Source organism: Capronia coronata (assembly GCF_000585585.1).
Source record: "Capronia coronata CBS 617.96 chromosome Unknown acBCG-supercont1.7, whole genome shotgun sequence".
Taxonomy (NCBI): Eukaryota; Fungi; Ascomycota; class Eurotiomycetes; order Chaetothyriales; family Herpotrichiellaceae; genus Capronia; species Capronia coronata.
In genome coordinates, this window is record NW_006912899.1 from 807,870 (window position 1) to 831,476 (window position 23,607).

At 54.0% G+C, this 23,607-nt stretch overlaps 8 protein-coding genes across 8 annotated transcripts; 4 read left to right on the top strand and 4 right to left on the bottom strand.

Annotated features, from left to right (window-relative positions):
- Positions 1-3,570: 3,570 nt before the first annotated feature.
- Positions 3,571-6,819, top strand: A1O1_07862 (uncharacterized protein; the record flags this gene model as incomplete). The annotated part of the gene is made up of 1 exon (XM_007728728.1): positions 3,571-6,819. One exon carries the CDS (start codon positions 3,571-3,573, stop codon positions 6,817-6,819), a length of 3,249 nt encoding a protein of 1,082 aa, XP_007726918.1.
- A 750-nt stretch (positions 6,820-7,569) lies between these two features.
- On the top strand, positions 7,570-8,393 carry A1O1_07863 (uncharacterized protein; the record flags this gene model as incomplete). Its single annotated transcript, XM_007728729.1, has 2 exons — positions 7,570-8,142; positions 8,250-8,393. The coding sequence occupies 2 exons, from the start codon at positions 7,570-7,572 to the stop codon at positions 8,391-8,393; spliced, it is 717 nt and encodes a 238-aa protein (XP_007726919.1).
- A 203-nt stretch (positions 8,394-8,596) lies between these two features.
- On the bottom strand, positions 8,597-10,693 carry A1O1_07864 (manganese transporter; the record flags this gene model as incomplete). Its single annotated transcript, XM_007728730.1, has 2 exons — positions 8,597-9,670; positions 9,899-10,693. The coding sequence occupies 2 exons, from the start codon at positions 10,691-10,693 to the stop codon at positions 8,597-8,599; spliced, it is 1,869 nt and encodes a 622-aa protein (XP_007726920.1).
- An 861-nt stretch (positions 10,694-11,554) lies between these two features.
- A1O1_07865 (uncharacterized protein) lies at positions 11,555-12,615 on the bottom strand (the record flags this gene model as incomplete). Its single annotated transcript, XM_007728731.1, has 2 exons — positions 11,555-11,597; positions 11,648-12,615. 2 exons carry the CDS (start codon positions 12,613-12,615, stop codon positions 11,555-11,557), a joined length of 1,011 nt encoding a protein of 336 aa, XP_007726921.1.
- Positions 12,616-13,734: 1,119 nt separating this feature from the next.
- On the top strand, positions 13,735-15,430 carry A1O1_07866 (uncharacterized protein; the record flags this gene model as incomplete). Its single annotated transcript, XM_007728732.1, has 4 exons — positions 13,735-13,915; positions 13,986-14,182; positions 14,258-15,137; positions 15,192-15,430. 4 exons carry the CDS (start codon positions 13,735-13,737, stop codon positions 15,428-15,430), a joined length of 1,497 nt encoding a protein of 498 aa, XP_007726922.1.
- A 2,323-nt stretch (positions 15,431-17,753) lies between these two features.
- A1O1_07867 (uncharacterized protein) lies at positions 17,754-18,857 on the top strand (the record flags this gene model as incomplete). Its single annotated transcript, XM_007728733.1, has 5 exons — positions 17,754-17,949; positions 18,008-18,095; positions 18,149-18,213; positions 18,296-18,559; positions 18,616-18,857. 5 exons carry the CDS (start codon positions 17,754-17,756, stop codon positions 18,855-18,857), a joined length of 855 nt encoding a protein of 284 aa, XP_007726923.1.
- Positions 18,858-19,914: 1,057 nt separating this feature from the next.
- A1O1_07868 (acetyl-CoA acyltransferase) lies at positions 19,915-21,284 on the bottom strand (the record flags this gene model as incomplete). Its single annotated transcript, XM_007728734.1, has 3 exons — positions 19,915-19,945; positions 19,997-21,224; positions 21,275-21,284. 3 exons carry the CDS (start codon positions 21,282-21,284, stop codon positions 19,915-19,917), a joined length of 1,269 nt encoding a protein of 422 aa, XP_007726924.1.
- Positions 21,285-22,164: 880 nt separating this feature from the next.
- Positions 22,165-23,508, bottom strand: A1O1_07869 (uncharacterized protein; the record flags this gene model as incomplete). Its single annotated transcript, XM_007728735.1, has 4 exons — positions 22,165-23,061; positions 23,114-23,185; positions 23,237-23,362; positions 23,419-23,508. 4 exons carry the CDS (start codon positions 23,506-23,508, stop codon positions 22,165-22,167), a joined length of 1,185 nt encoding a protein of 394 aa, XP_007726925.1.
- Between the last annotated feature and the right edge of the window lie 99 nt (positions 23,509-23,607).

Here is a 23,607-nt window from a genome sequence, read left to right on the forward strand (position 1 = left end):
GTTTTGTTTGTTTTCCCTTTTTTGTTTTATGCCTGATATTGAGCTCTGTGACGCGATGGCTGACTTGTGATTCTTGCTAGATTGATGGATTGGCTTTGGTAGACAGACTTGGGCAAGCACACACGATTCCACCGCCAGCTACATAGATACACTCTGCAGATCCAAAGAAATCCTTGGACATAGGTCGGGCTTTCCCAGCGTGACAGCGGCTGAAGGGAGAACGGGATGCCTATGTCGGTTATTTGGCGTGTTTGGCGGGTTCTCGGGCAAAAGATAGATCAAACGGAATACGCACATGCTGTTCGAATCCAACATGCAGTTCTTGCATCACGAATGTGTCTTGCATACTCTCTTTCGCAGGCAGCCCACGGCAGGCAATACCCTCCAAGTTTGCGAATCGTCTCGACTAAGACGACCAAAGGAGTGACGGTGGCTACGTTGTTCTTGAAGCAACACCCAGGGGTCGGTGGCGGGCTCCTGCTGGTGTGAGTCTGACATAGCTAAGGTCAGGAGAGAATCTCGAGTCTCGAGCAGGCCACGCTGAGCTCCAGCATTGAATGGTCTCCAGTGTCGTCGTCCAGCTGATCCAGTCGCATGCATCTTGCGCGTACAGCATTCTGACCGAAGCTGACAGCGACGACTGACCAAGCTGTCTCACAGGCCGAGATTGTGACAGAACGAAGGAAGGCGAGGATCCAGGAAGGATTCACTGAATGTATAGGGGGGATATCACGATGCTGCTGCATCCAGATTGTCGATGCACCCTTTCAAGAACATCGGCTCTGCCCGAGGCTGCATGGTGCGACCTGCCTATAATGGCTGATTCCCAATCGATTGATATTGGAATCTACCGCCGAGCTTTCACTTTCAGTTGAGTATCAGGCCAAACTCCAGGATGCTCGGTCAGTGGTCACGAAGCCCCACAGACCTCAAGTCACCAAATACGGCTCATTCGATGTTTGCAATTCTCACTTACGGCCGGGTTATATTCCTGGGCGATGATAACGAGATCTCGGCAGGGCACGTGGAATCGAGCGTGCCCGAAGGCTGCTCGGAGAATGGCCAAGACTGATCTGCTCTTGTGGATCTTTCAGTCCGTGCGTCATGAAGGAGTGCCGCCGGTCCTTCAGGCTTCGGGTACGACGATGTAACGAGTCCAGCCATCATGGCTAATGTAGAGCTGAGTCCTGACCCGGATCCAAGAACTGGCCGACGAGCTGCAATTTGCAAATGGCGTTCGACGAGTTGGACATGGCTGACCATTTGCGGTGCGGAATCTGCATGTACATTGTACAGCTTCAAAAATGTCATGGCTTCTTGTGGACACTGCTTCTGTTGGGAGTGTGTGACTTCGTGGCTGGATGACCCCATCAGCGGGTGGTGCCCTGCGTGCTGATAACGCGTCGAAGAGAGTGGTATACGGCCTCTCTGCCTTGGACCTGGCAGACAGAGCCCGGATGTTCCTCGGGGCGACGACGACGGTACGGACGGTGACGTGATTTGTTGACTGGCGACAGTGACTAGACAGGCATCTATCCACGAAGGACGGATTCGTATATGAGAGTGCTCCAGCAGAGTCAGGACTGGGAAAGACAGAGGGAAAAGAGTGTCTCCCCGGAAACCTCTAGAGCCTATGGTGTGCCAACTGGAGAACTTGTGTCCAACGAATGTCCTGCGTGGGCCTTGCTCAGGGTTCCTCAACGAAAACTACAATCATCTCTTGATACATCAGTAGTCACAATGCCCACACACTCGCAACAACCGCTACCACAAGCCGTGAAGTCTGTGTACGAATCACCTCTCAAACTGTAAGCCGTCCAACTACGATCGACGACAGCGCCGGATTCGTTCTCAGCATTCCTCAGCGTTGGACATGGTGTCCCGAAGTCAGCCTTCCGACAGTGCGCACCAGTGAGGTGAGCGTCTCCGAGACCGACAGGACAGTTGACCCTGCCGCCGGCGTGGAAATTTCCGGATGCGATGCCACGGTGGTCACTGTCTCTTCGGAGGCACTCGGATATATAGCAGCTGGTTCGGCCAGTTTGCAGTGCTTGCAAGATCCAATTGACGGTATCCGACTGAAAGTGGAGAAGCCAGACCAGGCTGTCGCCGTCGGGCATAGCTCAACAGGAGGCTCGGTGTGTACAGCACAGCACGTCTTAGGTGCAGGAACAGACAATCTTAAGGAAGCTGGAGTTCGAGGAATACGTCGTAGTAGTACCGACCACCTCGGCTAGGGCAAACAGCTTCTGACCTTGGCCTGCTTCTTTGTGACAGACTTCATGCCAATGGTGTAACTGGTTCCAGCTGAGTGTGTTGTCCTCGGAAATCCATTTCGTGAGGCCGTTGACGAACGTTCCACGGACGCGGCGAGTGGCGGACTTCAAGAGTTGCAAATGGATCACGCCGTCGAGCCGGATCTGGAAGTGACTTCAGAGGACATCAGAATATTTGCGGATGTCAACAAGTACGTTGGGAAACCGTCGTGATCCAGGATTGTTGAAGTAAGTAGGTAGTATCCGAGACGCGGTTGTTTTCGTACTGACATTTTATCCAAGCCTCAGGTATGTATGTGCCTTGGTTGAAGTGATATGTTTGGACGGCAACGGCTCATCCATGGACAATAGGAGGATCAACCAGAGGGCTGCCATTGGCTGAGAAAAAGATGTCGCAAACCTGGGCACTCAAAAGATGGAGTAGGCAGCGTAAATTCACGCGCGAGCCGGTCGAAAGATGTAGGAAACCGAAAGTTGAAACGAAGTCGGCGATGACCAGACGTAGTGGCTTCTGCAGGTTCAAGAATGATATAGACGAGTCGACTTCATCGAGACCTCAGGAAGATCCTCAGTAAGACCCTCTGCCAAAACGCCGATCTTAGACGATACAAGTAGATGCAGGCCGCACATCATGCAAAACATATACATTTATACGACGACAAAGACTGTGAGTTAAAGAGGATGATTGTGCCCAATTCCCGCCTCGTAACTGCAGGTTAAGGTGCTCAACTTCGTATGGCGGATGAAGTCAATGAAGCGCCGGTGTCAGCCAGTTCAGCAAGACTTAACGAGCTGCATTGGGTTCAAGTTGGTTGACTGATGACAGACTCAGATGCCAGATGGATGTGATCCTCGGGCTAGCAGGCTTACCTTATTGGCTACAACTATGCGTTCTCTGTCAAGCTGCGACAGTTCAACGTTCAACTCCGCCATCAACATACATCATCATAACTTGAACTGCACTTCACTTTGACAGTTTCCTCATTCGAACACGATTCAACATCTCTCCATTGACGACAACACCTACGACGACACTATTGCACACCCTGTCGTACCACGTCCTCGTCGCAATCCTGTTCTTGGTTGACAGAGGGAACGTTGAATCGTCTCCTGATCTGTACTCGACCCCAACGTCAACCAACTACGGACCACTCGATTCTTCCTCGACGTCTAACGACGACCAGGCCTATCACCATCCCTCGGCCATGTTATCTCGCAACCATCCTCCGTGTAGCAATCGGTAGAGCATGTCTGCCCCTGACCATCGTGCTTCGTTCTGCCTTTCCCCGCCGTCATGAGCAACACCAAGATACACTATCAGCCTCTCCAACGACACAGACGAAGATCCGACCATGTCTCTCCCACCTCACCCTCTTTTTCCAGGCGAATCGGCGACCGTCCAAATCGACTCAGCGATGCTATTAGCCCTGTCGAAGCCACCTCGGGTACCGACGACTCGGATAGTCCGTCTCGCAACCTCGCCCTATCTTCTCCCTCCTGCGACCGTTACACCGCCTTGCCCTCTGCGCCTCCTCTCACACAAGGCTTCATCAATGACCAAACCGCTTTCCAAAGAAGCTCCGACGAGACGGGTCGGCCGAGATATCGCACCTCCAACGAGGCTGCCCGCCCGGCCACCAGCGATGCAATAGATCCCCATCATATAACTCCTCATACAAGACCGTCACCCAATGCGCAAGGCTTCTACCACTCGAAACCCTCTCCGGTCTCGTACGTGTCGAGCCCTCCAGAACCTCGTGGAAGAATATCATCCGAAACGCCCATCAAGTCCAGCGACTATGGGTCCTCTCCCAGCTTGCGAACCTACAGCTTTGATCGTGCCATGCACGATGACTCGGGGTCAGCGAAGGGACATGCAGGGAAAAAGAGCCGGTTGAATCTGTTGAACCCGATGAGTCTCTTGGCCCGGCGACGCGCTTCCCAGAACCAGAAGCTGGAAGATGTCAGTCTCAGCATCAAAACCTTGTCAGTACCAGCTCTGCCGGACAATTTCGACCCAAGCATCCGAGGCAAGGTCGTGCATGACTTTTCGGCTCCGCGCGCTCGTCGGATCTATTCGCACAACGACATCACAACCCTCGAGTCTCCGGTATTACGCTCTGGATATGGACCTGATCCCAGCCGAACTAGCGAGTCGCCGAATCCCAGAGTTGGGTCCGGCGGGACACCACCTGTGCCTCATAGCCCAATGTTTAAAGAGCATTTCCAGGATGACAGACCGTCGTTACAACCGGAGCGGACAGGGTATTTGCACAACATCAGTGCCTTCGGTACCGCCAAAGTCTCGGAGGAGCCGGAGCGAGTGCCAGCCTTTGCCAAAAGGCTACCCCCGACGGTACCTCAACCGGGTGCGCAGACGGACTCTCGACAGGGTGGAAAGGAGAATCTCCCATCTCCTGCGCCCAAGGAATCATCACCATCGCCAGCACCGTCTCCGCCAACACCGCCCCCGAAGAGTACACCTTCGCCTAGGTTTGATGCGCCGCCACCTGCAGTGCTTCCCAAACATATGACAAGTACGTCTTCTCGCTTCAGTTTCCAAATCGGCGAATCAGGGTCATCAGCACAGGAGAAGTTACTGGAGGAAAAGCACAAAGAGCATGAAGCGACCAAAAAGTCCACCTGTCCGGATGCTGGAGAGGATGAGGACGACTATGACAACTATGACTTTGATGCGGACGATGGGTTGGAGGAGAAAATCCCCGGGGTCAATGCCGACTTTGATGAAGACGAAGTGATTGATCCGACAGAAGGCAACGCTTTGGAGGCGAGATACGCCGCACCGCACGTCGATGAGGAGCTCTGCACCGAAGCGAACGAGACTGGAACTCAGCGGAGGTCTTTACAAGGCTTCCATTTCACTCCCCAGTCCATGACTTTCAGCCCGACTAGCACAAATCATGGTTCCCAGCCGACTCCGAGAGATCATGACGGCTTTGCCATTGGCATCGCAGACTCGATAGAATCGTCTCAAGAGGAACCCGCCGGAATCGAATCTAAAGACGGGATCGTCGAAGGCGACATGGTATCTATGTTCGACGGGCTGGGAATCAGAACCACAGGCGTGCACGCACGTCGGTCACAGCAGTTCTCCCGTCCCCAGGGGCAGGTGTTCAACGACGACGATCTGTACTTTGACGATGGAGAGTTCGGCGACGTGGCCTTGGACATGTCCGGCACCACGTTTGATGAACAGATGTTTGATGACGATGCGGGTCAGATCCGTGACATCCCAGCGGAGAATGCTCGGAGATTTGAGGAGGCACGACAGTTGGCCGGGATTGACGGGGAAGTCAAAGCGGTTGTCCCTGGAGATGATCAGGCAGATGTGACGGCGTGGTCGAAACCGGAAAAATCCCAACAAGGCTCACAACATTCCGCAGGTCATGAGCCTGTCAGCCCAGAGTCGCCCTCGCCTGGAGGCCATGTGGCAGGGCTGACTGAAACGAACCTGGCTGCTTACCACGACGCACTGGCCTTTGCAGCAAACCAGGCGGCGGCAAGTGGGAAATTTGACCGAAAAGTCAGCTTTGGCCAAACCTCGGATGACTCGTCTCTATCCCGGCTGGAAGATAGCCAACAAGGAGTGATCTCGGATGACAGTCGATTCAGCAACCATTTGAGTTCTGCCATCGCCGAGGATGATGGCTTTCCTTTTGACGACGACCTTGCCGACGATCCCATGATAGCTGAGGCCAATGCGGAGGCTTTGGCGAATGACGATGACGGCTTCTACGGACAGGAGTTTGGGTTCTACGCCCGGTCGCATGGCAAAGGAAGTTCGGAGCCCGTTAACGGCGGGTATTTTGCCGAACGTGGTTCCAATGGCATCAAACGCAGCCACAGTGGCAAAGCCACCTTTCAAGAGCCTAGTTTGACCCCGATCACCGAGCGGAGTGAATGGAGTACGAGGAATTCGGTGGTTTCCCTTCAGCTTCCCGGGGGCGTTCCCGCTTCGGCGCAATCCATGCCCAGCCCCGGGATTGCGCAGCTCCTGGAACTCGACTCGCCTGGGTATGACGAGGACATGAGTTTCAGCTCCCTGATGAAACTCCGTGGACGAACGTTTGGCGGCAGTTCCTCCAGCGTGAACAGTCTAGGGAGTGGTTATGCGCCGAGTTCACCGCTGGCTCATGTGTCCAGTCATCCGTTCGCGCAATCGGATATTGGTCTTGGGCGGATGTCGTCGTCTATGCAGCGCCAGTCGTCTTCGGCGGGGATTCCGGAATCCGAGGAAGAGAATGACGAAGATGGCGACCGGCCAACGTTGACGCAGAACACGCCGCGGAAGCATTCGGGCGAAGTCGTGGCATTGAAGTCGCAGGAAGATCTGGTCTTGACCCCGGCCTCGTTTGAGGGGGAAAGACGAAAAGGTCACCACAGTCGGACCAGTAGTGGCGCGGACAGTGTTAGTTATGCGCGTGACACGGATGGACGGTGGGTTCTGGAGAGGAGACGGACGGATGAAGACAGCGGAACGGAATTTGTCGATCGAGAATATATAGCGGGAGCTCGAATTTGACCAGGACGAGGAGCAGCAGCAGCAGCAGCAGTGAGCGGATTGGAGTTGCGTGCCGTGGGTTTCGGTTTTCGCTTGGATGCGACAACAAAAAGCGTGCATGTTCATGTTTCGCACACGACGATATGATACCCCATAGATGTTGGATTTATTTTCTTGGCCAAATGCTCGATCTATTCCTGGTCATGTATAGTATGGTAATAATAGTAGTAGTATCATTGATCACCCAGCAAGGTACAGACATCTACTAGTATCGATATCTATTTGCCTGCCTCGGCCGGCCCGGAGTTGCTGAGAGAGACACACACAGAGACAGAGACAGACAGAGCGAGAGAGAGAGACGTAGTCGGACCACGGAGGAATGTTTATCCGACCTTACACCAACCCTGAACTTCTAAAGTTCGAATCTTGAACTTCAAGCATCTCGCCGCAGCAATAAATACAGAGGTATCTCTACGTATCAGCCACCCACACACCTCACAGACTGTAGTGTACTAGTACCGCAGCCCCGTTACCAATCGACTGAGACTGGTGACTGGTGGATTGTATCTATATCTTCATCCACCTCATCCACTCAATCCAAAGCCATTCATTCCCTCCAGCAAACACTGCCATCTCATCTCAGCTCTACCTCTACCTATCTCTACCATGGCCACCACCGTGCCCTCCAGATCCCAAGCCTCGCAGGCTCTTCTATTCATGCAGCACTGCCACTGCCACCGCCAGTTCCGCCGAGTCCAACCCTCTCGAGCAATGCCATGGACCTGGCCGCGGCCCCTTCACTCGTCCTCCGAGAGTGTAGCAGCATCGCCGTACTCTCCATCCAACTTCACACGACCGACCCCGAAGCCCTCCCAAGCATCGATCTCGATATCTTCGTCTTCCGAAGTTTCAGGAAACGGAAACGTTCTTCCCGAATCTTCAAGACACGCCCACGCCCTCCCATCCGCCCGACCTCACTACGCATACCCCCAAGCCCGCCGACCCGCGGTGACCGAGATCCCCGGCACGCGCCTGACACCATGGACATGGACGAAATGGATGTTCGGCTGGCGGCCCACGCCGACGTTCAAGCCGGCCCCGATCCACGTCAACAACAACCCGTACCGGGCGCGCAAGCAGTGGCCGCCCGACTTCACCAGCATGGACCCGAAGCAGCAGTTCCATTTGGAAAAGACATACCGGCGGCGCGCGGCGTTGAAGTGGGCGCGGCCGACGTGGAACAAGAGCATCAAGTTGTTGCAGCAGACTTTGATCACGTCTACGCTGATTTATTTCATTTTCATCTGTGAGCCGAGTCATGGGCAAGGAACGCCGTTTGATGGGGTAAGTCCGGACAATTACAAAATCATATCCTTGGGAGGGTTATATAGTTCTCCTTTCTCTTCAAGACTAGTTCTGAATTTGAATTTCCGCTGACTTCCATCTTACAGTTCCGAGCTTGGTTCTTCGACAAGCTAGGCAGTCTGGGTCAATTGCCTGAGTCGACGCGAGAGGAGGCCGACAAGTTGAGCGAGGAGGCCAAGAAGAAATTGGTTCGGACTGCTGATATGTCGAATTCGCCTACTGCCTCTTGAAACGGCTTAATCACGGTCATCACGGCCGTGACAGTCTCACGGTCTCACGGTCTCACGGTCGAGTTGACGAAATGCGAGCTTCCTCCGCCATATTGCTAAAGTGTGATTGCCATTCTATACACCCGCGTATGTGGAGGCCGATGGATATGATCCGTCAAGATATTATATACATTTTACGTCTTGTTGGACTGCCGCCACTCTTTCTAAGCCTTTCCCAAACCCACCAAAACCAGCAATGCAATGTTCATGACCACCAGTACCAGCCAAATAGCCACAGCCAGCGCGGTCGTCAACCAACCGTTGCGCATATTGACCATCTCCTGCCCGTCGACGCCTCCGTCATCGCGCACCGACATGATATTGCTCCGGCAAGTGAACCAGACCAGCGGGGCGGTGACGAACGGCAAAATGACACTCAGCGCCACCTGGCTCGCCGTCAGAGCCTGGTTGAGGCCGTCCCTTCCAACAGCCGCGGCAATGATGATGCTCGGAGTAATGCTGATGGCGCGGGTGATGAGTCGGCGCATCCACGGCTTCACGGACCAGTTCAGCATGCCTTCCGACACCATCTGGCCGGCCATGGTGCAGACGATGCCGGCCGAAGTGCCCGAGAGCAAAAGCGCCAGGGCGAAGATGGTCCCGGCGGCTTTGGACAGGTTCTTACTGAGCAAGTCATGGATGCCGAACAGATCGGCCTCGGTGGCCGCGGTCTGCGGATACAACGAGGCGCCCGAGACGATGAGGATGGCCGAGTTGACGAACAGGGCAAAGGTGAAGAGCGACGTGGCCAGCTCGACGATGGAGTATTTGAGACACGCGCGGATCGCGTAGATGGACGGGACGTATTTTTCCGCCTGGTCCGAGTCATCGGCGGATTCGTCCATGGCTATCATGTGGCCGTTCTGTTGGTCAAACTGCTTCAAGCGGGGCTGCACGACGCCCGAGCCGAGGAAGATGGAGTGCGGCATGACCGTCGCCCCGATGATGCCGCACGAGAGATAGATGCCGTTGCCGTTCACGATGGCCGACGACGGCAGGTACCCTTGGAATACCTCGCCGGCCGTGGTGTTTTGGATGAAGGACAGCTGGACGCAGAAACAGACCATGACCCCCAGAACCAGGCCCATGACGAAGTATTCGAACAGTCGGAGCCGGCCCATGGAGCCGTCGGGCCGATAGAGCATGAGCAGCAACAGGACGTCAACGAGGGTGATGGCACAGCCGGCGACGAGAGGGATGTGGAGGAGTAGATTTAGTGCAATGGCGGAACCGATGACCTTGACGCACGGTGCGATGTTAGCATTGTACTTTTCTAGTATATGACAGGAAATATGCAAAAAGGGGATGAGTTGAGACGTAAAACCACACACAAACACATGATGCGATTGATGGTGGGAACTAATTGTCTTCCTGATCTGTCCGGGGTGGGAAGTTATGGTTATGGGCATGGTGATGGTGATGGTGATGGGATCTGCTATCGAGAAGAAACATTGTTTCTTTCTTACCTCTGCAATATCCGTAGCAATAATAGCCGCCTCGGCAAGCAAATACAACACAATCGTCAACCATTTCGGCAAATGCTTGCGACAGTTCTCGGCCAGATCCAAGCCCGTGACGCTGCCCAGCTTGATGCACAGCGACTGCAAGAAGATGGCGAACAGGTTGGACATGAGGATGATGAACAAATGGCGGTAGCGCGTGGCGGCGCCGGCCTGCACGTCGGTCGCGTAGTTCCCTGGATCGATGTACGCGACGGCGACGAGGAAGCCGGGACCGACGAACTTGACGTATTTCTGGAGCGTGACGACGATTTTGTTGATGATTGCGGAGGGCGAAGGGAAGTTTGGTTGGTTTCGTCGTGACTGAAAAGGTGGTTGATGAAAGGCCAAATGAGACGGAGACGGAGGTGTAGGTGTATTGGTAGTCATAGTCTCCTGGTTATTCGAGGTCATAGTTTCCCGGTGGTTATTCGTCGTCGTCGTCGTCGGATCAACATTGACCACAGCACTTTCTTTAGTCTGCTGCCTCTGCCTCTGCCCCCGCCCCCTCCACCGCCATCCCTTGGGACCAGTGTCCGCTGTCCCGATGTCCGGGACCTGTGTCTGGATCTGCTCATAGTCATAGTCGGTATCGTCCGAGTCAGCCAGATCTCGGCTCGAGTCCGTATGTCGTCGCTGTTCGCGTAGATTGACGATCCCATTGAGGTCGGCTCGGGTAGTCAGATCCCCGCTGAGGGCGTGCGGGTTCTGGTTCCAGTGGGGATGGCGTTCCGTGTTGTCTGGGCGGGAGGGACAATTCATGGTGGGCGAATAGTCCTCTCTGGACACAGCGAAATGTAGTGTGTCGAATTGTCAAATAGTCGAATATAGGGGAATAACTTGAAGCAGGGGAGGTGTCGGTTTGTTGTATAAGGTAGTAAACGGAACGAAAAGAAAACGGAAATCAGGGGATGGTCGTCATCGGTTGCCGTGATTTCGTATCAGTGCTCTGTGGTCCTCCAAGTTCCCGTTGACCTAAGGTAGATAAGGTCCTAGGACTGGTAGTAGTTCTTGGTGAACTGGAGTCACTTCAGTTGGTTGTGGATCTGGGGAAGATTTTGCGATTATATTGAAGAAGTTCAAGTTTTGCCATGTCAGATACTAAGGTAATAATAAATGTACAGACAGAGTCGTATCCGACCGATCTCCATGGATCTGGATCTGGACTCGGTAATAATCAGAACGCGGGTTTTCCCGAAGAATGGACGTGTGGGGAAATACGCCGAAGAGAAGCAGAGAATAAATACTGGAGATGATGATTTCCTACTACCATGATGAAGGTGCTACTAGTAGTAGTAAGGTAAGGTATACTACTAGTATCGCAAGGTCCTCAATGAAAAGTCGTCAGCCGGTCATGGCATTGAGGTTCAAGTTGAGAACCGCCGCCGTCGTCGGTCCAGAGGATTTTCGTCTGGCTTGCACTCTGTGTCTTGTGTCTTTCTTGGGCTTTTCTTGGATCTTACTAGGTACGTACGCAGGTACGTACGCACTGGAGCTGCAGTGGTCCTACTCTGGCAACCCGGACATTTGCGGACTTGGCCAAGTTCTCTCTCTCTCTTCATCTTCATCATCAAGAATTTATTGTACACACATATACACACAACATGATACATCCTACACGCCTCAGCCATCAGGGACTGCAGGTTTCTGTCCCAATACGATATACCTAGAAGCATGTCAGCAACAGTCGAAAGCGACTTCAAGACCAACACATACGTCGGCCAATACGCATGGATCGACTTTCTCGCCAGCTCTCGGCGAAAATCTGCCAGAAAGGCCTGTAGCCTCTCCTCCGACCAGCCCAGGACATCCAGAAACAGCCTCACACTCATCCCATAGACCCCAGCATGGAGGGCGACCAGCCCAAACCGGCCGGCATCTTTGAGCATAGGATCCTTAGGCCAAGGGCCGATGGGCATCTTATAAGCCATGATGCGGGTATTGACGAACCCAGCCTCCTCCATCTGGCATTTTAGTCCATGCGGATCGCACCTCCCGGTCTTACCGATCATCTCGCAGGCCCGATTCCACAGCCGGGCCCATTCAGTCATGGTGCTGTTCTCGGGAATGGATCCGTCGTCGCTGACAATCTGACAGTCGAATTCCTGATTCTCCACCCATCCGCCGGGCCGTAGACAGCTGAAGGCTTCCTGGTAGAAGTGCGGCCAGCTGCTGACGCCAAAGCCATTCATGATCCGGGTGTGCACGAGGTCGAAGCGGTCTTCGCCAAATCCCCACGGCTCATCCACGTCGGCCACCTCGAACTGCAGATTCGGGGGCACCCAGTTGGGTTGGATGGGCGACAGGTCGATCCCTACCACCTCAGCCTCAGGGTAGGCGTCGGCGGCGTCCATTGCCCAAATGCCCGTGCCCGTGCCCATGTCGAGAATCCCGTGAGGGTTGACGACCGGCGCGTGGGTGATTTGGTTGTCGATCGATAGCCGCAGCGCGTGGTAGTGCAGGTCCAATCTCTCCTGTTCGCCCTCGTCGTTGGGCATGATGTATTTGCCCGAGTGGTACGCGTGATATGTCCGGCCGTGCTGGACTTCGTAGTCGAATATGCTCGATCGAATTGACTCGGTCGAACACACTGTGTCACTGTACCCGGAGTCACTGGCGAACGAGCGCGCATCCGAGTCGTCCACCTCTACCTCGAGGGCATTGCCAGTGGTTTCGTCAGCCATTCCTTGGTGAGAGGTAGAGGATAGAAATAGATGGAGTGGTGACGCCTTCGAGCGTCCTCCCAGTACTGTCTTATGACTGATCTGCCTGGGGTAGGATCAGCAAAAGCACAATCGAGCCACGAGCCACGAGCCAAGAGGACAATGGTCGCGTATCTAAAAGACTAGTCATCTCAACTAGCGATGCCCGGCCTAGGGCTAGGACGGCCATGGGGCACCGCGCCGGGCTGTCAAGCCGTCGAACTTGGAGGTGAGAGTCTCGACCTGGATCGACCGGTCCGCTGGGGGCCAAAGTGGCGGCAGGGAACAAGCCGAAAGACAAATGACATGTCGACCTCGGACGGTGGACGGTCTGGGGATTGGACGCGAGACGGATGCCGCCTTCACCCCTCTCGGCCTCTGATGATGTCTTCTGCTAACCACAGGCCACCAGCCGCACAGAGCATGTCGTTATCTATCAACGAGTGAAGAAACATGGAACGGCGCACGCCAGAACATCATGTCACAAACTCACACCATCTGGAGTCCTCCATGCGGTGTGTCGCACTGCCATCCCCTGGTAGGTGGGTTGTCTTGATCCTTGCCGGGGATCTATCTCTCACATCCGCGTCCGTCGCTTCGCTTTGGCACATCTCCAATCACATCCCCGACGATGATAAACTTTGATAGACACCATGGACACCATGGACACCAACCACCACACTATCTTGATCGACATGCCGGGGACAACTACTACTGCCACTGCAACTGCTACGGCTACTACTACGGCTACTGCTAGTACTGCTACATCCCTATCTGCACACACCACCCCGGATGATGGCGATGGCGCATCCCTCGATTCCCATGTGAAGAAGTGGAATGGTACCGGTTTCCTCCCTATCTTCGTCTCCATTAACACAAGAACTTGTGAAGTGTAAGTGTAAGAGTAAGAAATCAGAAGTTGAAGTCCCTTTCATTGCAAGTGACATCCATCCCTTCACAAGCTCAATCCCCTCCACCCGCAATCGATCCCTCTTCCTCCCCCTATCATCATATACATCCGGAAGTCTGTCTCTTCCTTTGCAATCCCTGATCCTTCCCCGGACATTCCGTTCCTGTCACTGAGACATGGCGCTCGCCATCATGTCACTCGTCGGCCTGGCCGTGCTTGTTGTCTACACCCTCGTGACCTGCTATCGCAATTACCACAAATGCCCTCAATTCGACGGCCCGTTTCTGGCCAAAATCTCCGGCGCCTGGCTTCTCTACCACACCTTCTCCGGCAAACTGAATCTGCACAATGGAGCTTTACTCCGGAAATACGGTCAGCATGGACCAACCAACCCTGCGGCAATCCAATCCCTTCACCGCCGGGCACTGACCCGTGTGTGCAGGTTCCTTTGCGCGCATTTCTCCCGACAAGGTCGTCACCAATGACCCCGTCGTCCTCCGGCACATGAGCTCGCCTCGCTCCGAGTTCCGTCGCGGCACCTTCTACGATGCATTCTCCATCCAGCCGCCGCTCAGGAACGTGCTCTCGCAGAAGGATGAGAAATTGCACAACAGCTTGCGCTCCAAGCTGATCCGCGGTGTAAGTCGCCTTCGACGGCTTCTAAACTACTAGTAGTAACCGCAGCGGTCGGCTATGCTAACTGTCTGGGTACAGTACTCCGGCAAAGACCTGCCCAATCTCGAAGCGGACATCGATGCACGCATTGTCGACCTCGTCAACCTCATCCAGACCGAATCTTCCAACAACAAACTGATCGATTTCAGTGCTTCCGCCCAGTACTTCACTCTTGATGTCGTCACGCACATTTCCTTCTCCGCCCCGGTCGGCTATCTCAGACAGAACCGAGATGTGTACTCGTACATCAGCAAAGTCTCGGACTACCTGCAAGTCCTGGAACTGGGCGCCAACTCACCCACCATCCAACGAATCCTCGATAGCGGGCTCATGGCCCCGTTCAGGCCCAAGACCACCGACACCGACGGCATGGGCGCGATGATGGGGATGGCTTCCAAGGCCGTCGCGTTCCACTATGCCCCAGACGCCAAGGCCTATCCGGACATGTTGGGGTCGTTCATCAAGCACGGCCTGACCCAGCAAGAGGCCGAGTCCGAAGCGATGGTGCAGGTGTTGGGGGGAAGTGACTCGACCGCCACCGCCATCCGCATGATCATGCTGTACATCATCACCCACCCGGACGTGTACGCGAAATGTGTGCAGGAGATCGAAGCAAACGAGCACGTCTTCACCGCTTCCCATTCCATCACGTCCGCCGATTCTCGCAAGCACCTACCCTACGTCCAGGCGTGTATCAAGGAAGGCATGCGCATCTGGCCACCGCTGCAGGCGCTCAACTCCAAACTCAGCCCTCCCGGCGGAGAGACTGTCAATGCCGTCTTCATCCCGGGTGGCATTGAAGTCTGCCACAACGCCTACACGACACAACGGCGCGTCGAGATCTACGGCGCAGACGCAGAGTATTTCCGACCCGAACGCTGGTTGGAGGCTGCCGCCGAAGCGGGCAAGCCTGAAGCCGGTGGCATCGACCGGGGTCTCGGCGACGACGGCGTCAGCGTTGGAGCCGGTGCAGACGGCAAGACCCGGCTGGCTAGGATGGAGTCTACGCTAGAACTGATCTTCGGCAGCGGACGTTTTGGCTGCCTCGGTAGACATATTGCCTTGATCGAGCTGGACAAGGTGATTCCTGTGCTGCTGCGCAATTTCCAATGGGCCGTCGCCGACCCCAGCAGAGCCATCGAGAGTAAATGCTATGGAGTCTTTGTGCAGAAGGGCATGTGGTTGAAGGCGACGCCGAGGACAGAATACTGATAGTAGGATGGTTCAACGAGGAGTGTGAGTCCAGCCTTACACTTAGCCTTACACTTACAACTTTTACCGTTCTTGCGCGGATGCGATTGCGATGCCTTGTGCAGCTAGCTGTAGATAGGCATTTTGCAGCGTCAGCCTTACGCGAATCATGAATGATGATGACGGCTTTTGGTCTGAAACTCTCGTTCAGTTGCTCAGTAGTCAGTACCCAGTCTTGAAGTTGCATTTGGTGGTAGCAAGAGGTACTAGTACTGCAGTCTGCGGTTGGCTCGATGAGCGTTAACACCAACCTCCAGTTTCACTTTCAACATAGGCATCCGGCTGCCAGCATTCCAGGGACAGAGACAGGCATCAATGGTTTCTAGGATTCCTACCTTACGTTGAAAGAGAACAAGTTGCCTGAGGCACACACATTCTGGACCCCATGACCTGTACCGATATATTCATGCCAAAATGTGCGAAAGAGATTGCGTGCACAACATACTGTACCTACTATCGTGCTTGCTCAAGAAGGCGCGACACAACTATACGAAAGAATTCCCTCCGATGTCATTTAGCTCGGGCACATCCTAATCGAGCACCATGTGTTCCTGGCATGCGAGCGGCCAACTCAGAGAATTGCCAATCACCAATCACCATGCAGCCTCCGCCTTCAAGACACCAACACGGCAGTCTAGTGTCCTGTTTCTGTTTGCAAAAAGGAAACGGAAACGCCAGGCAATTCTTCGGATCAGTGCCGGTCAGTACCCCCAGAGAACATGCCGGCCACGCCGACGAGCAAGATGGCACGCCTCGTTGTTCAGTTGTTGAAAGTGGCTAATAGATACGGTAATTAGTTGGTGGGTGTCAATGGTCATGGTACAGACTCCAGAAGGAGGCCAACATACAACTCGTCATCACCTTGAACACCTGATACTCCATAGTATCGAGGTCGACCTTGGGTCGTGCCGTCTTAACTTACTTATGCTTGACTTATTTTTAGAGGTCACTCCTCGAATTCACGTGAGTCCTGTCTTTCCTTCCGATGCGCTCCATGGATTTGAGCTGGAGGAAGCAGAAGATCTCTATCTTTCAGAATTCTGCGTCGTCAGGCAGCGACCATCAGAATTGAGCCACTTCTTTCGAGCTCCACCACTCTCGAGATTCCTCTGGGTATGACCAATAGCTAATCCAGACCCGGGAAAGGCCCACGCGACACTCAGTCTCAGTATCGTCGTGGATAAGTTCGTGGACAGATTCGGCCGACCTTTTTGAGCGAGTCACCAAACGTCTTGATCAACCCAGTTTTGGTCTCTGATGGCGACGCCCCATGGTATGGGCACCAAAAATGCCGATTGTGAAATGATTCGGAACTTTCGAATAGAGCAAAGGCATGTTGAGCTAGACACTTTCTCGAAGCCGTCTGAAAAAGAACGAACGTAGCAAGCTTGCTCAGTTCAGAGCAAACGCACTACTGATCCGACTCAACCTGAATAGATCCCTGATGGGCTAGGGTTCGAAGACTTGAAACGGTGAGTCGGTCAATGACGCAGGAGTCGATTCTGATTATATGTGACCATCGGTGGAAGAAACGGCCTTCAGGCAGGGAGCACGCGTACATTAGGAGGGTTATCTCCCGGTCCGGGCGGACCGCTTTTTCCGGGCGGACCGTTCTTTTCCCCAGTCGATCCAAGGGTGATTGATCTCATTCTCGTGGTTACTTTTGAGGTTCAAGATCCTCATTCCAGGTCCATTGGAGCAGATCATCAAAGTAGACTTCGGCCTGGCAAGCAAGGTTCACGTCGAGAACAACTCCACAATCTAAGGCGGCAGAATTTCAGGAGTTTTGTGATCTGTGAATGGCTCCATCAAAAACCCGACGCTGCAGCCCCATAATTGAAGGGGGTTGGATGGAAATGGCGACGTCGCGGATATTGAATATCCAGATAAGTGCCACGTAGTCGGCGTCCACAACCGACTTGGTCGAGTCAGTCAAGGTCCGAACCAGCAGGACGGTTCGATCCCTCAAAACATTGGGGACGATCGCGCAAAGTGCCATCGGTCTTGAATGAGAAACATGACAGTAGCAGCAGGAAAGTTTCGTCGCAGCCTCTAGATAGGAGCTGTCGGTCCGGTGTAGGGCCTTCCAGCATCTGGGAATCTCGAGTGGGACAGCGACCCGGTCGATCAACGCGTAAATGCTACATATGTATATAGTATATCACGACCGAGTTACACTTACAGCTCCAGGCCGAGAGATAATCGTAGCAGCACCGACTCCAGCCCGGACTTTTGTTGTCTTTGACTCCTTGCTTACCACTCTTGTTGTCTCAAAAGTAACACCATGTCGGATACTCCAATTTCTCTGCGAGACGAGGTTGTCAAGAAGCAACCAAGCACAATGACCAACAGCGACGCTATGGAGCGCTCCAACACCGTCGGCAGCGTGGTCTTCGAAACTCACCATCTCGACAAGCTCTGTTCAGCGCTGGAAAACTCCAATGGGACCGCTCGGAAATTGACATCCACCACCGCCATTAGTGAGTCCTTTGTAACGATGTTCACGCTTTGAAATCGAAGCCACGCTGACCGGTCCAGGCTTGGGGGGATTCGTCCTCTGCACCACCCCTTTGTCCATGGTTCTTCTCGGGTGGCAAGGAGCTTCGGGTTCAGGTGCTGGGAATCTGTGAGTTCCGCATCTGTTCGCTCTCCGATTTTCTTCTGCTGAACGGCATAAAGGGGCTCATGGATATGGCTGGGGGGCATTGTCACTATCGTTGGCGCAATTGGAGACTGGATCACTGGTAAGCTTTGTCCCGGGACGGAGGAGGGGGGAGGAGGGTCATGACTGTTTTATGGTTGCTGATGAAACACCATATCTTCCAGGACATATTTTCCCCGCCATCGTCTTCTCTCTCTTTGGCGGATTTTGGTGCTCTTTTGGGACCATGTTGGTTCCAGACGCGGGTGCCTTTTCTGCATATTCGACAGACCCGAACAATCCTGCCGAGGGGTTGACCGAACCCGCCTTTTCCGCGACCGTAGCCTTCTTCCTGATGGCCATGTCATTTTTGTGCCTGATCTTTCTCCTGGCTAGCCTCCGGGTAAATGTTGCATTTTGCTTTGCATTTGCCGGGCTGATCCCAACCAGTGAGTCCGGGCTCTCCTGAACAGGGCGTCAATGTCATCACGCTGACCGCGCCTAGTGGATTTACTGGCTGCCTCCTACTGGGCTGCCGCCGATGGCAAGACTTCCAAAGCTCTGACACTTCAACATGGTTCGGCCGGCTGTTTACTGGCGGTGAGCCTCCTGGGGTGGTATATCCTTGCAGCTCTTGTCCTTCCCACGGTGGATTTTCCGGTGGTGCTCCCACTAGGTGATCTATCACATCGGATCAAAGGGGCGTCTCAGCGTGCACGACGGCAGAATCCTGGCTTCGATGTATAGTGCTCGCCGCAAGCACGACCAGCCCCACCTCTGATCTGGGGTCAATCTTGGGGTTAGGGCTAAGCTGCTGTGGCGATCGTCGCAGCGGTCGGACACTTTCAAACGGGACTTATCTTGGGCTTTGGGGCGGCAAAGGTTGGACATACTGGTGTTGAGATAATCGACGGTTGGCAAGTGGAAACAAAAGGCGGAAAAGAAAGTAAGCAGAGCAAGTAACGGTCTTCTCTAGCTGGAAAAGTGGTGGCGTACTTGTACTGGAATTGTGGAATACTATATTTTTGGCTGCCAAATTTCTCCGACTCAGGAGATATACGTAGTGTAGGTCAGAGTTGGAGATCGGATACAGACAGCACTATGAATATCAATATCGCGATCAAAGTAGCTCTGGCGTTTGTAGAACACGTTACAATACAGAGATGGAGGATATATGCTCCTTTGTCCAGCTACGGCTTTCTCAGGCTGAGCAACTTGAAACATGGGTTGAGATTCCTAAAGCCGGCACAAGCACACACTAGGCACGGAAGGTTCAAGCGTTACTACCAGGTACGTAGTATATATAGTATGGACAGGAGAAAATGGAATGTACTGAATTTCCTTCTACAAGCACCGAACATAGGTATTTTTCATTCATGTTTGTCCTGCTGGGGATATAGATATAGCTCTTGAACCAGGTGTCACCACCGTCCTCAGCGTTATATTGTCGACATGATCGACCCAGTCCATCATCGTCAAAGGGACTTGTTCCCCGTGCGAGCCGAGTGACATGCCTACAACACCCATCACCTTCCGACCATATTTTTTCTCGGGAGGCCATGATGTATAACCGGCAGAAGAGTGTCCAGGGAGAAAGAAAGCGCTTGGCCGGACACGGTGACGAGAACAATCACAGTCAGTGGCCAGAGTTGGTTGGACCAACAAGACACGTGGTGGTATAGCAAGATGTCTCAGCCGAGATGCCAGCCGACACGGATCCCTTTTGAGAGATCGCAATGCCTTGATGATTTACCCTGGACGCTCTTCGACGGCGGCGGGTTTGAGCTTCAGGAGAAGAGAACATCTACTCGGCAACCCAGACAGCAGCCATCCCCCTATCAGACGTCAGCAAAGACCGTGTAGAGAAATGGACAGTCAAAACTTACATGCCAGTTCCCACACACATACTCGTGACCCCAACCTTCTTACCCGTGCGCTTGAGCTCGGTGAACAGCGTGCTGACCTGTCTGGCACCGGTACAACCCAGAGGATGACCGAACGCGATAGCGCCACCTTTAGGGTTGACCTTTTCGAACGGGATGCCCAGCTCCTTGACGCACCAGACGGCCTGGCTGGCAAAGGCCTCGTTGATCTCAAAGATGTCGACCTCGTCCTGCGAGACGCCGGCCTTCTCCAAGGCCACGGGGATCGCCTTCCACGGTCCAATGCCCATCAGCAACGGCGGGACGCCGACTATGGACGAGGCGACGAATTTCCCGACGATAGGTTGGCCAAGGCGCTCTGCGGTGCTGCGCTTCATGAGGAGCACGGCCGCCGCGCCGTCCGAAACCTGCGACGCGTTGCCGGCGTGGATCGAGCCGTCCTTTGCAAATGCCGGGCGGATCTTGCCGAGCGATTCGGCCGTGATGCCAGGTCTGACGCCGTCGTCCTTGGTCACCGTCACCGTCTTGTCCTCGCCCGTCTTGGGATCCGTGTATTTGACGGTGACGGGGGCGATTTCTTGGTCGAACAGTCCCTCCTGCTGCGCCTTCAGGGCCTTCTGGTACGAGCTGGCCGCAAACGCGTCCTGGTCGGTCCGCAACACGTGCCGGTCCTTGGCCATCTGCTCCGACAGAACACCCATGGGCACCTTGCAGTTGGCGGCCTCCATGTGGTTTTCGAGGAGGTCCGAGAACTCGGTGACCGCGCCCGGCCCGTATTGCGACGACATGCTCTCGACGCCGGAGCCGATGCCGATCTCGATCATGCCGACCTTGATTGCGTTGGCGATATCCACGCACGCCTGTAGCCCGCTGGAGCATTGTCGGTTCAGACTCTTGAGGGCCGTTGTCGTCGGGAACCCGGCCACCAGCGCCGCCGCGCGGTATTCGGTCGCCCCGCCTCCGGGAGCGAGCACGCAGCCGGTGGCAATGTCTTCGACCAGGTTCGGGTCGATCTTGGACCGCTCGAGCAGATTCTTGAGTGTATATGCCAGAAGGTCGGCCGCTGGAGTGTCCTTCAGCAATCCCTTGCCTGCTTTGGTGAACGGAGTCCGCAGGGCGCAGGTGACGACGACATCGTCCGGCGATTTCGACAGGATCGATGGGCCACTGTCGGGCGAGCCGCCGAGGTGTGCCGATACTTGGGTGAGCCGCTCCTGCGCTTTGTTGGGTGCTTCACATGTCAGCACGGGATGGACTTGTTTCAATGCATTGTCGCCTTACCTTGGGCCATGTTGAGGGAGTGGAATTGGATTTGGGGGCGGCGGTTGAAGGATAAATCGGTTTCTGGATGCTTGAAGGGAAGGACTGAAGGAAGAAAGTAGTGAGCGAGAAGAAGAATCAGCAGTTGAAGAAGAATTTATGATCACAAGGGAGGTTTGTTTCTCGTTCATGCATGGATTTGTCGACTGTCTCTTCTCTTCATGTGAGAGTGAGCGACCTTGAACCGAGGCATGTCACATGCCAAATCTCGTTTGCTGATGTTCGTTCGAGTTGTCGACGGCAACCGGCATGACCTCATCGATCACATGATTGATTGACGAGCACGTGTTCGACCCTTTCTTCTACCCATTTGCCGACGCGTGTTGATTACTATGATGCAGATTACATGATAACTACCCTCCTTTTTGGAGAGCGAGGATACTGAGAATGTGAAATCTCTATTTCATCTGTTTACTGTTTCAAGTCGAAACAATGATAGCACTGTCAAAACCGTCGCTTGCTTCCCACTAATAATCCAGTTCGCCATGCTAGCAACCCGAAACCCATTATGTTGACAATATCACAAAGTCGTGGTTCTGACCGACCCGACTGTTTCACGACATCTTCGTGACTCTCGTCCCCCTAGTTAAACACTTTTTGACCACGGTCTGGGGTTCTTGATCTTGACAGAGACAGACCACCATCTCTTATGCGACGGAGGTGCAGTGGCGCGGCGGCCCTGGATGGACACCGTGGACGGCGACTTGCTTGGCCTCTGCACATCAGGGACGTCAATGAGGAGGTCTGGATTGAAAAATTGCTGCTTTTTCCACATGCAAAGAGCCTGTCTTGTATGAGTCTGCTCATCGTGGCTGAGGATATATCTGTGAAAGGAGGCGGCTATGAAGCAGTCAGTTATGATATTCACCCATGGCGAAGGTAACGCTTCCGCACTTACTGTCGAGATCGTTCAAGACATCACAGATGCTGATTTCTTCCAACACCCTCATGGTCTGCTGCACGGCTCCAGCTCTGACCTTTCTCGTACGTGAATACAGCTTTAGCCGATCTTCAACCTCACTTGCAGGGATCCCAAGCTCGAGGACGACGCCCAAGGCGAGTGCATCCTCCAGTGCCATGGCGATCCGTTGGCCACAATACGGAGGCATTGGATGTGCAGCGTCTCCAACCAGCGCAAGCCGATGACTCTGAAAGGTAGCGAGAGGGTCCATGTCCCAAATGGGTTGATCCACCAAATCCCGATCGCGGCACTGCTCCAACACGGCAATGCATTCTTCCGGGAAGCCCGTCGCCAGACGCATTAACTTTCTCTTGCTGGACGGGTCTCGCCAGTCTTTGCTGAGGTTCTTGATCGTCATCGAATCGTCGTACAGAAGTTTGATGCAGACTGCCTGCCCGTCCGAGGCCGGGGAAATCAAGAGGCTCCTGTCTGGTTGGTGGTATGAGTGGACATGACCAGTGTCGTTGGCAAATTTGACGGTTCTTGGATCCTTCATGATGCTCTCCCGGGGAATGATGGCCCGGAAAACGTGTCGTTTGAGCCGGAATCTCTCGGTCCTGCCGCTGAAGACATACGACCTGCAAATCGAGTGCACCCCGTCCGCACCTATGATCACGTCTCCGTATGCTTCGGATCCATCGAAAAAGTATACAATACCCTTTGCCGGATCAATCCGATACACTGATTTCGACGAGTGGAATTCAACTTCGGGTCCAGGACATCGGCTATCATGAAGAGCTTCCCAGAGACTTGCAATTATGTCCCGATACGTCGCATTGTGCCAGGGCTGGAAAGGCGTTAGCATGCCGTTGTGTAGTCTGGTCAGAGTCGAAACTCACCCAGTTTTTAGCGTCCATGTCAATTGTCCCGTCTGGTGTGTCGCTGTCTACGTTGAGGAGAACTCGAGTCAACTATGTGAGACAGGTGAGAATGACTTCCGCTCCAACTTTCATGGGACTGACCTGTTGAACTCTGGTCGCGCGGACTTTTGCCAGGTCAGCGCCCAAAGCCTCGAGCGCGGATAAGGCATTAGGATATATCGTGACTCCCGCTCCCGTGTTATCAGGAATGGCTGCTTGCTCGTAGATCTGGACACCACTCTGTAAGCGCTTCCTCTTTGCGTTGTAAGCTTGGGTCATGCTACCTTGATGTGATGGCCTTGTGAACGTAATGCAAGGGCAGTGGCCAAACCACCAATGCTTCCGCCTACAATCAGGACTTGTAGCCCCGGCATGACTTGCCCGGACTTGCGGATTGATGATTGTTGGGTGGCCGGTGTAATCACAGAAAGTAATCGTGGAACACCTGCAGCTCTAAGTACCGATTCTTGACG